The sequence below is a fragment of the Desmodus rotundus genome, chromosome 1, assembly GCF_022682495.2.
Source record: "Desmodus rotundus isolate HL8 chromosome 1, HLdesRot8A.1, whole genome shotgun sequence".
In the NCBI taxonomy this organism is placed as follows: domain Eukaryota; kingdom Metazoa; phylum Chordata; class Mammalia; order Chiroptera; family Phyllostomidae; genus Desmodus; species Desmodus rotundus.
Window position 1 is genome coordinate 9,532,489 of NC_071387.1, and position 12,085 is coordinate 9,544,573.

Here is a 12,085-nt window from a genome sequence, read left to right on the forward strand (position 1 = left end):
AATCCCACCCCCACGCCCTGAACTCCCTGTGCCCACTTCTCTCCAGAAATACCTCTGGGCCATCGTGTAGGCTCTGGCATGCTCACAGTTAAAAGCCCAGCCCCGTGTCACCTCCCAGGTACATTCCAGCCACTGCCCTCTGGCAGAGCAGACCCCCAGTCAGTGGGAGGACCTGGTGTCACACTTACACCAGTTCTTCTAACAGGAAGACACCCTCTCATTGGTGATCACGACTTATTACAGCAGTGATTCTCACATCGTTTCCAAGTAGGTGTTCACAGGCAACTGAGTGCAAGGCCCTAGTCCAGCAAGTCTGTCCCCAGCTCTTCCTCCCTGAGAACGGCCATCGCCCTTACCCCGGGTCATATGAGAGATAGGTCCAGTGCCGTTCCGGAGCTTCCTCTGTGGCTCCTGTACCAAGCTGGTTTCCCCAGAGACCCTCGGGCTTGCTTCAGAGCCCTTACCCACTTTGTTAGCTTGTGCCCACGCCACGGTGTGGTCTGGAGTGTTGGTCCTGTGTCCTGGTGATGGAGGGAGGACATGGCATGGCCCTCTCTGATGACTTATGTGCTCTGCTAAGCCCAGCTGGGGACAAGTAACTTTAACTGGGAAAGCCTTTGAAGGCAGGGACCACCCTCTTCATCCTCGAACACCTAGGCATGACCCCCCACAGAGTCTTTGTGTTGGTGGCTGAATCAGGGGCATGTGGATGGTAATCTCATGTCCACTAGGCACTGGGTAAAAACATTTGCATTCAGCTTTTATGATGAGATTGTCAGGGGGGCTATAGACTTCCCGTTTTACAGATAAGAAATTGAGGTTCACAGAAAGTAGATGACTTTTCCGAGGTCGTTTGGCTGCGCCGTTAGTAGGTAGTGGAAAGCTGGCTGGACAGACTGTTATCCACTAGGGAAGTGGGACCTGGCCTCGTCCTGGATCCTGTCCCTGCTCATCAGCCCCATAGAAGCTACATGATCAGGGGTCACCAGAGCGGCCATGACATTTCCAAAGTAAAGATCCTTTGTGCTGGAGAGAAATGATCCTTTAGAAAATGATCACCAGCTCCCTTCGTTACCTCCGAGACCAAGTCCTGGCTGATTTTTTCCCCTTCTTTATCTCAAGTACATTTAAATGTCAATTAAATTTGAAATATCTACATTTGTCAGCATTTCATTTTGGGCCAGCGTGACGTGCTGCTGATTTGTCCACGCGATGTGACACATGAAAAAAACTCTCGAGATGCAGATCTTCCTCATTAAAAATAAGCCCGTGCGATCCCGGCACGGCAGAGAGCCACAGAGCACGTCCCCGCTTCCTGACGCCGTGTCTCTGACATGGTATTTAAAAAGGAACAGCCGCGCCTGTCACCACTGTCACACGCGCACGCTAACCGGCGACACGTTAAACCAAACATTAGAAGGGGTTTGGGAAGTCATCTGCATGGGACCGTGCGCCGAGATGAGGTGGGCAGGGGCGGGAGCAGCCGTGGGGGATGATGCGGTCTGAACGGTGATGGACAGCAGGCCTTTCTTTCTCACCAGACCCCAGCGGCCCTCGCCGGGTAACCAAGTTCGCCACGACCTGCCTCCTCGCAGACAGCAATTTGTGTAGAATAAAATCCAGGCGAGTGGTGGGTGGCAGACTGCAGGGTAGTAGCTGAATTGGGTTAATGAGGGAAGAGGTACTTTTTTTTTTTTTTCATATTCTGCCTTAAGCTAATAAAAAATTTAAACCTGGACGTTTTCGACGGTTCATCCTTTATCTCTGACAAATATCTGACTGTCTGTTTCAGGGGAGAACATGAGCAGCTGAATTTAAATAGGTTTATTTTGAAATCCCACCTTTTATTGAAAGTGGAAAGGGAAGCACCCTACCCAGTGTTCCGCTGTTTCAGATCCACAAAACTGAAGAGGCAGGATCACAAGGGGGTTTAGAGGCAGGGAAATGCAGATTCCCGGGTCTTCTCTGGCTGCCGTGCAGCACTGGGCAGGGGACGCCCTCTCTCTGAGCCTTGGCCTCTGTGTCTGCAAAAGGGAAAGGTGACAGGAGTCAGTGGGAAGCTGTCCCAACTGCGCTTAGCTCAACGTGTGTAAGCACCTCCCACGTCCTCAGCGCCGTCCGTGTGGCCCGAAGCCTGGACCCGAAAAGGCTCTGATGACCAAACCACACGGCAAAGTTCTCATCTAGGTGCTCTGTCCTTCGAGAGGTAGACGGGGGACCCCCAGGGCTGCTTGTTGAAGCCACCGCCCAGCGAGCCTGGCCTGCCCCCTCCCCCAGCCCCAGCCTGCTCCGTGACTGTCAGTGCAGGAGGCACTGGGTTTTCACAGTGACGTGAGCTGATGAAGTCCAGGTCCAGTCCAGCACAAAGGCTCTGTGCTCTCACACGAATCTGTGACCTCTGCTTTCTTGTCACAGCCAGAGGAGGGGGCCAGGCTGGGATGAGTGTTGGGAAGGCACCCACGATGGATCCGAGGGCCTCCCAAGAGCCGCGTTCAGCTTGTCCCAGGCAGGGGTGCACGTCCCCCTCATACTCATCCACCACCAGCCTGGGTAACAGGAAAGCGAGGGCCCTGGGCCAGAGTCGCTGCTCGTCTCTTCCTGCCTGGGTCACTTCGTACATCTCTCCCCTTTGCCAGTGGCTCCCATTGCTCAGCTGGCACTGGGTGCGCTCACAACAAGCCCCCAGGAAGTGCCTCTTGTTTGGGTGCAGGGATGAACAGGTGGACTAGTGACAGTCTCATCCTCTATAAAATCGGTATATTGAGACCTTCCTACCAGACTGTTGGGAGGAGTAGAGAAGTACACTGTGCAAAACCCTGACACAGCGCCTACGTGTAGATGTTACATGAAACATTTTTCTGAGACTCCCACCTGCCCCACACCCCCAAATGCGGTCTTATTCTATGAGTCTCAGCATCTCAAAGGAAGATATGTTTATTGATTTTAGAGAGGGGGCAGAGAGAGAGAAATATCGATTGATTGCCTCCCGTACACACCCTGACCAAGGATCAAACCACAACCTGTTGGTATGTAGAGGACGCTTCAACCAACTGAGCCACCCAGCCAGGGCAGAGAAGGGACACTTGTACACAGCAGCCACAAGCTGGTGAAAGGGACACCTGCTGTGTTGGGGCTCGGGAAGACAGTGAAATGGGGCGGCGCCTTGTCTCCCTGGCACGCTGGCTTCCCTTCGTTCAGTCAGAAAACTCTCACTGCGCTGCTGCTATGCCCCGGTGGGGATAAAGAGAAGGAGCCAGGCCCTGCCCCTGAGCTCAGCTCAGAAACAGAACTGGAAGAGGTCAAGTGGCAGCAACGAAGTGGTGAAGCACACAGCCCGAGGAGAAGCTAACCATCTAAGGAGAAAACTCCAGCTGGGAACTTCGGGAAGGCTTTCTACGAGTGCTGTGGGGGCTGAGCCTTCCAGACCAAAGAGGGGTCAGAGTGCTGGGCAAAGACAACGGGCAGGTGGCGTGGCAGGGTGGGGGCAGGAGGAGGCCGCACTGCTGGGCAGGGCCAGCCAGTGTCTGCCCTGCCTGGATCGAGGACTTGGCACTGCCGCTCTGCAGCCCTCACCCCCGCCCACCCAGCCCGTCATTCTGCAAACGTTGGAACATTTTTACTCCTAACGCTCTGCTCAGTGGGTTTACTCGCCACACAACCGATGCCAAGGAAGTGCGATGCGGAGCAGCAGGTTCACAGGTGTTCAGCAGGAGAGTGACAAGCTCGGGTTTGTGACAGAACAGGATTCCAGTGGCTGTGTGGGGAGTGGCTCTTCTGCTGGGCCTTGTTTAATGTCCTGGTGGAAGTGGGGGAGCCAGGCAGCCTTGTCCTGAGGGCGGCCGAGGCACATTTCTGCAAATGAAGTCTCCCTGCCCTCCTGAGTCCAGAGGAAAATGCCCCACCTGGGTGACCTGGAAGAGGGAACCAATGCTGTGACCCGCCACCTCCCTGTGAGTGACCCTGGGCAGGTGGCGTTCCCTCTCTGTGCCTTGCCCAACCTCCACTTCAGCAGGAGGAGAATCTATGCCTGGCTAACTTCCAGGGAGGGGTTCAGCTGTGAAAGTGCTGGGGCGCTCCGCCGCCCAGGGAGCCAGCTCTGGTGCTGCTTTGGGAAGGACATTGTGTTCTTGGGTGAGAATGGCTTAGCACCCGTGACGGCAGATCGTGGCCGAGACCGGTCATGCCCCACTCTCCCATTCCCCTGGGGGCAGCTGCTGTCCCTCACTAATCCTCCAGTTGGGGTTCCCATGCATGTTTTTTAGACATGCTGCTTTTTCCTGGGAGAAAAAAAACCCTGAACAGAATTGCATCATATAAAGCAAAGAAAGGAGATTGCTGTGGCTGGGGGTTGGGGAAAGGAGAGCCCCCCTCAGGCACCCCAGTGTCTCCTACCCACCTTCTCCCCAAACTTCACCATCGCCCCCAGGTATCCTTGGCATGTGCCCGCCTGCTGTGCAGGGCAGCGGCATGGGCAGCGGCTGCAGGGCTGGGATTCGAACCGAGGTCTGACCGGTCCAGCTGCCCTCTAGGCACAGGCCTCTCGTGGGCCCTGGTCGGTGTATGATTCATAGGCGCCAGTGTGGAGTTTCTCTGGGCTATGTGTGTCTTTGTGTTTAGAGAGGTAGAGCTCACAGGTGGCTGACAAGCGAGATGCCTTTTTTATAACAATGAATATTTAATTTCCACATCACAGATGAAAAACACCCTCTGCAGAGGCACCTGAGGGAGACGCCAGAGAGTGGCCGCTCCTCGGAAAGGCCCTCTCGCAAGTGCTTTCCCCCGTGGCTCACTTTCTCCCTCGGCCGTTTAGTTTTTCCCGATTATTGAAACAGATGTGCACGCTGAAGAAAACACAGAAGACGCAGAAAGTGAAAGAGGCAGGAGGGACGTCACCCGTGCCCCCCCCAGCCGTGGCAGCCAGTCAGACACATACCTCGCCAGCCTCCCGCCCGTGCGCTGTCCCATAGCAGACGAGGGAAAATGCTCTGCGACTGCCGTTCTGCACCCTGGCTTGCGGGCTTCCCTCTGTAAACGTGGCAGTCGCTGGAAGGGTAGCGTTTGGCCCACAGTGCGTACTCGCTTCGCCAGCTTCCCTTTGCTGGAGCTTTGGGCAGGTCTGTGTTCCAGTATCGCAAACGTAGCAGTGACAGACCCCGTTGTGCGCAGTGCTTGGCTGCGTCTGGGGTCACCCAAGTAGAAGCGGGACTGTCAGGTCATAGATGGCTGGGTCGTGTGTTTCAGACCGGTTTCCGTGTGGGACCAGCTTCCTTGCCTTGGGGCCTGTCAGCCTCCGTGCCGCTGGCCTCGCCGGGGCCTGCTCCCCACCCCACCCCACCCCACCCCGTGGACTGCCGAGGCGCCTCCTAACTCTTCTCTTCTCTGTCTCCCTCCGCCCCAGCCTGGTAAAGCCCCTGCGACACTATGCGGTCTTCCTCTCCGAAGACTCCTCTGACGAGGAATGCCAGCGGGAAGAGGGCCTGAGCTCTGGCTTCACCGAAAGCTTTTTCTTCTCCGCTCCCTTTGAATGGTCTCTCCTTCCTTCTTCCATTTCTCTGAGCTGAGCTTGGTGACTCCCCAGGGCCTTGGGGGGGACGGGCGCTGCTTGCCCTTGCATGTGTGGTGGGGAGCGTCTGGAGCTGCTGCCTTCCAGTGCCCCGGTGCCAGCCTGCATGGCGCTGCCTCTGTGTGCCTCTCCTCAGGGTGTCTGTCCTGCCAGCCCCACAGGGGCTGCGACAGCGGAGTGAGTTGACAACAGTGACAGTGCTCTAAAGGTGCCAGTCAGGAACACAGTCCCCGTTCCTTATACGGTTCCTCACATGCCCGTGATCGTTAAACGGAATGGGTGATGCCGAGTCCTTCACCTCCGCACGTCTGGGAAAGCCATGGGGATGGAGGGTCAAACTTTAAGTTTAAAGCAAGAAAAATTTACTGCTATGAAATACGCATGTTAATGCTGGCACATCCAAATGTGTTACTGAACTGACTTTAAAATAATTTTATTATCATTTGTAGCGTAAGCCTCATGCCAATTATGAATTGTAGTAAAAAGTTTCACTACAATCCAGCCACCCCCCCTCAAAAAAATTCAGCTTTTCTAGTTCCCCTTTTTTCTCAGTTGTTGTCCCTCCACCCACAAGTTTTCCGTAGCTGGGATTGAGCAAAGGGTTACAGCGCCTGTCTGTGTTTGTTAAGGGGGTAAGGTGTTTAACGGGAGCCTTGAGGGAAGGGGCTGCCCTTTGCTGAACACCCAAGGGGCCTCCATAGCCCCCCAGGAATGAACAGTTTAGCATTTACAGAAGAGGAGCTCTTCCCCTCCATCTCCCTGCTCTGCCCCCCCCCCAGGGGGGAGGGGGCAGATAGGAGGGTTCTGGCCCTTTCTGACACCAGCTCACTTGTGACCACGGGCACGTCGACCCCCTCCTGGTGTCCTCGCTCGGAAAGTGGGGGCTCAGTCCATGTTGCCCAAGCTTCGCGTGCCACCTTTTCTGTACAGGGGATCTTTCTCTTTAAAATTTTTCTTTTAAAACTTTTAAAAAGTAGCCTTTTCCTAGGCAATGATATCATATCATAGGTTTAATGTATCAGTTATTATTTCTACTATTAATTAAAGATAGAACCATTGGAATAAGAAATGTTCGGCCATGTACCAACTTAAAACCACCTCGCAGGCAGAGATGGCGGGCGCTCTGCAGGGACTCCCCCACCACAGAGCCCAGCAGGTCACATGTTCTTCTTAAATTAATCAGTGCCTTAAGTATTTAAATAATGGATAGTGCTCACTCCTTTAGTCAAGACCTGTGAAAAGTATATGCTTTCAAAACGTATGTTTACAATGGAACTGGCCCTTCCTCACTCAAAACGAAATGGGCTCTGTTTCATCAACGCTATTTCCTTAAGGGTGAGAAGCGCACTGACTTTTCTTTATCTCCTTCTCTGTGCTCGGACTTGGTTAAAGGGGCTTTAACTCCTTGTACAGATGGTTTATGAAGTGAGGGACTTTTAAAGCCTCTCCTACTTGGCTTCCGTTTCCACCTCTTGCCAAGTGCTATGTGACATAGGTGAGTTACGCAGCCTCTCTGAGCCTCAGTGTCCTCATGGGCGGCTGGTGTTGCTTCAGCGAGATGTTACAGGTTGATGGAGTGCTGGCCAAGAGTCCAGACTGTTCCCTGAGTCCTCCTCTCCTTCCACTGTCTGTGTCTCCTGCCTGGTTCCTGCAAGTGAGCCTTGGGGACCACCAGGTGGCGGCCTTCCCCCACTTCCCCAGAGCCTTGGGCACTTCTGCCTGACCTGGTGGCCCCAGCCCACCCCAGCCCTGTGGTTAGCAGAGGTGGGACTCCGCTCTGGCCCTGGCCCACTAGAGGTCAGGGTTTACCCAGCACCACTCTCCGGGAGCTCGGTGGTGCCCTGGGGCTCAGGCTCATGAGAAAGGAACACTCTGTCACCAAGGCCAGGTTTTGGTGCATGAATGTACAGAAAGCTGTCAGCCTCTGCATGCCTGCTAGCCCCATGCACCGCTCACCTGGTGCCCACCACTACCTGCAAGGGAGGTGCACTCTGGAATGGGGAGCCACTGAGGCTCAGAGAGGTTAAGTGACTTGCCCAAGGTCTCACAGCAGGAGATGGCACCACCAGAGCTGGAACCAAGGTCAGCACAGGCTGAGGCCCAGAGGGTTCCCCCTGAGGATCCTGGGGGGTGCTGGGCCGCTGCCCTGGGGAGTTCCCCAACTCAGTTCCCAAAAGCTGTTCCCGAGACCTGTCTGCCACAGCCTAGGAATGAGCCTGCCTGGCTGCTCCCCTTCCAGCTGTGCCGTCTTCTTCATGCCTTATCTGAATGGCTCGTGAGTCTGCCAGCCAGTAATCTGAAGGGTCCTATGGTGTCGGGGGGACTAAGTGGGTCCCCCAGTGCCAGTGGGAGCCAAAGAGACTTGCCCAGGTCCCACAGTGACCAGCGGAACACAGATTTAGCCCTGGTCTATCAGTTCCACTGCCCAGGCTCCTGCACTCAGAGACCCCAAGACACTCCCCTGTCCCCCAGGCTCCTGGGCAAGACCTGGGAGTTGTTGGGGGTGGGGCCTGCTTGCTTGTTCTGCAGAGGCTCTGGGTAGGGGGTCCAGCCTGCTCTGCCTCCTTGCAGGCCGCAGCCGTATCGGACACTCAAGGAGTCAGACAGCGCAGAAGGCGAAGAGGCAGAGAGCCCAGAGCAGCGAGCGAGGGAGCCCGTGGGCCCTGCCCCAGCTCCACCTGACCGGGCCGCCAGCATCGACCTCCTGGAAGACGTCTTCAGCAGCCTGGACATGGAGGTGCCACTGCAGCCCCTGGGCCAGGCCAAGAGCCTGGAGGACCTTCGAACCCCCAAAGACCTGAGGGAACAGCCGGGGACCTTTGACTATCAGGTATGGTGGGGGCAAGGGTGGGCACCTGCTGGGACTGGGGCTGTCACAGCTCAGTAGGTCTCCCCACGGGACAGGGACTTTTCCAAGGCCTTTGGCAACGCTCAGGGTCAGGCTGACTGCAGTCCCTGCCAGGCAGGCTAGCGGCCAGACCACCTTTTCAGTGATTGCTGGAGAAGATTCTAGACGTGATGGAAATCTGCCCTCCCTTCCATTTGTGCATCAGAGAGAGGTGGAGGTGCGCTACTGCTCCGGGCCACCCTCCCAGGAACCCCTGGGGGAAGTGGGGTTGCTCCATCCCCACCAGAGAAGACTCCTTAGAGAGACTCAGCATCAAAATCGCTGGGTTCTGAATTACTGCATGCAGCCCCGGGTCTCCCACTGTGACCTGCAGTCCGTCCCATCCCCCTTGGTGCCTGTGTCTTCACTGGCAAGTGCGGCTGCCCACTGGTCGCTCTGGGCTGCTCACGGAGCTCCCACACACCCACTGACGCATGGGCCCCAAGAGGAGGGAGGTGAGGCCCAGGCCATGGAGCTTGAGCCCAGTCCTATTTCCTGTCCCTCCAGAATGCCCTCACCCAGGCCCTGAGTCTCATTTGCCCTCCTGGGCTCACCCAGGGTGGGAAGCGCCCACACGCTGTGGAAGGTGAAAGGGCCCAGCCAGTAAACAGTCCGTAAACGGAGTCATTTCCCTGAAACCATTGGGCAGCCCTGGCACACAAGGGTGGGGGCTTTCTCCGGAACCCTGCGTGCCGCACAGAGCAGCCTGGGCTTGGGGTCCAGGAAGCCCTGGGCTCTCTGCCTGTGACCTGGGCTAAGCCCCAGCGGCTCCGAGTCCCAGGGGGCTGATCCTAGTGCCTGCCCGGTACACTGTGGGGCGGAGGGGTGGGATGTGCTGCCTTCCGGGCTGTCCAGGCCAGCCTGTGGGCACTGCCTCCCTCATTCCCTCCCACAGAGGCTGGACCTGGGCCGGAGTGAGAGGAGCCGTGGGATGCCAGGGGCCTGGAGGCTCGCTCACCCGTACAACAAGCTCTGGAGCCTGGGCCAGGACGACATGGCGATCTGCAGCAAGGCCCTAGCCACCTCCCCCGAGAAGCCCTCAGCCTTGCTGGGGGACTCCCTAGCCCTGGCCCGTAGGCCCCAGGATTGGAACAGCATCCTGAACCTCAGCGACAAGGAGGCGGCACCCACCCCGGCTCTGGGAAGCATCACCATTCCCCGGCCCCAGGGCAGGAAGACCCCGGAGCTGGGCATCGTGCCCCCGCCTCCCACCGCCCGGCCAGCCAAGCTCCAGACCACCAGTGCCGCCCTCGGTGACTTCTCCTCAGAGTGGCTGCAGGCCGAGCAGGAAAGGCGCACTGCCCCGCTCCCCAGTGCTGCCCCCCAAGGCCCCACTGAACTGCTCCAGCCGCTCAGCCCAGCCCCAGGGGCCACAGCCACTGGCAGTGATGCTCTGCTGGCCCTCCTGGACCCACTCAGCACAGCCTGGCCGGGCAGTGCCGCTCCGCCAGGCCCTGCAGCCCCAAACGTAGCCCCCCCATTCACCCCCCAGTTCAGCTTCCCCCCTATGGGGACCCCCAATCCATTTCCGCAGCCATCACTCAACCCCTTTGTCCCATCTGTGCCAGTGGCACTTCCTACTGTGTCTCTGCTTTCCACACCAGCCCGGCCTTTCGGGGCCCCTCCACCTTCCCTGGGGCCAGCTTTTGCCCCCAGCCTCCTGCTGTCCAGCTCTGGCTTCTGCATCCCACACAGGTCCCAACCCAACTTGTCTGCCCTCTCCATGCCCAATCTCTTTGGCCAAGTGCCCATGGGGGCCCATACCAGCCCCCTGCAGCCACTGGGCCCCCCATCAGTTGCCCCTTCAAGGATCCGAACGTTGCCCTTGGTACGTTCAAGTGCCAGGGCTGCTGAGGCCATGCAGGAGCTGGCCCTTAGGCCTGGGGACCCCCCACTCCTTCCTCCCAGAACCCCCCAGGGCCGGGAGCCAGCACTGCAGCCCCCTGCTACTCAAGAGGCCAGAGACCCCTTTGAAGATTTGCTTCGGAAAACCAAGCAAGACGTGAGCCCGGCCCCGGCCCCGGCCCCTGCCCCAGGCTCAGTGGAGCAGCTCAGGAAGCAGTGGGAGACCTTCGAGTGAGCCGGGCACCGAGGGCTGGGGCAGCCGAGGCCCGCATGGCGCACCCACACCGCCAGGCTCTGAGGCCAGCTGGCCCTCCTTTTCCTCTTGCTCTGTTTCTCTGCCCAGGCTCTGCTGGTGGGAAGGGACAGGCCCTCTCTGCCGCCCCTTCTCCCTTCCACACTGCCCAGCTCTGAGGTCTCACCGCTGGGCAAAGGCACCAGCTCTGGTTTGGGACTCAACCCAGCTCCCGGGTGCCCACCCCACCTACCACCACCCTCCTCAGCACCCCTGTTGGATTTTGCACTAAAGAGGTCATCCCAGACCAGTCCTCCCACCTTCACTCTAGAAAGCCCCTGAAGGCCCCTCCTCCCGAGCCCTGTCCTGTCCTGACTGGCCTGGCCCTGGACACCCCACCTCAATGGGCACGGGTGCCAGTGGTGCCCTCAGCGTGAGCTTGTCTGCCCGAAACACGTGGGTTTGGAGTTAGCAGTAGGATCTACCTGGCGGGGCATTTCCACCCTCTAGCAATATGCACACTCGTTTTTTGTGGGTCTTCACCCCAACCCCCAAACTCCAGCCGTTTCTGGCTTGGTAGGGATTTGGGGACTGAGGGACCCTTGAGATCCCATGGGATAGCCGGCCCCATCCCCAGACAGCCCTGCGTGGGGGCTGAGAGCACCAGCAACTCTGATTTGTAGACGAAAAACTAGCCACAGGTCCGTGTCGATCTGCAGAAGCTGGAATCAGACCGCTGTCTGGCGCTCTCCCTGATCCCTGCAGGTTCTGCTCCTGTGTTTCTATCATGTGGAGCTCAGCCTCTCATCTGGTGGGACTGCTGGGGCCGAGCAGGGCAAGCCTTCTGGACTTCCTGGGCTCCCTGGGCCAGGAAGGAGCAGGTTCCCAGGCCCAGGGGAGTGAGGGGGAGTGAGTGGACAGGCGGCTTCCTGCAGCCGGGAGGCAGGAAGGCTGGGAGAATCCCTCCTTGCCCCCTCGTGATTCTCGCCAGCAGAGAAATTCCTGAGGCCAACATCACCAAAGCTAAATTGAAATGTTGTTATTGCTTCTTTTATCTTTTCCTTTTTACTTTATTGATTTGATGAATCTTGAAATTGACTAGTTTCAATAAACCAAGTTGAAATGTGACCCAACCATTTAAGAAAACAACCGTCTGAGACATGCAGGAAATTGTGAGCATTTTGACCTGATTTCTCATTTCCTATTTGTGGATAGTCAGTTCCAGAGGTGTCTGACAGGGCAAGGGGTCCCTGGAGGTCCCCAGAACCCAGGGACCCTTGGTGACTGAGGGGCTGGAGGCCATGCCCTGGGTGGAGGCCTGGCCCTGAGATTGCTCCAACCAACAGCCCCTTCAGGAGTCAGTCACAGCCCGGAGAGTGTCCTCTAGCTGCTTGAGGGGGGCGGGGGAGGTGTGTCACATCCTGGGCAGGCCTCCGAACCCTGCTGGGGATGGGGCAGCCCACCCCACAATCTCTGGCCGTGCAGCAGTCTGGTGGCACCGCTGCCTCTTCACTTGCCAGCTTGAACTTGCAAACCCAAGGAAGAATTGTGTGTGTGC

The 12,085-nt window shown here is 57.5% G+C and overlaps 1 protein-coding gene across 5 annotated transcripts in view; it reads left to right on the forward strand.

The window, feature by feature from the left end:
- The window catches only part of DENND1A (DENN domain containing 1A), a 492,157-nt gene extending 480,074 nt beyond the window's left edge, over positions 1–12,083 (forward strand). For 2 of the 5 annotated variants that reach the window (XM_053920814.2, XM_053920818.2), the window contains 3 exons: positions 5,399–5,527; positions 8,135–8,393; positions 9,346–12,083. In XM_053920814.2, the coding sequence (XP_053776789.1) occupies positions 5,399–5,527; positions 8,135–8,393; positions 9,346–10,530 (1,573 nt within the window). In that variant the 3' untranslated portion in view covers positions 10,531–12,083. The remainder of the gene's footprint in view (positions 1–5,398; positions 5,528–8,134; positions 8,394–9,345) is intronic. The other 3 variants (XM_053920816.2, XM_053920824.2, XM_024562055.4) reach the window with 3 other exon arrangements.
- The last annotated feature ends 2 nt before the right edge of the window (positions 12,084–12,085 follow it).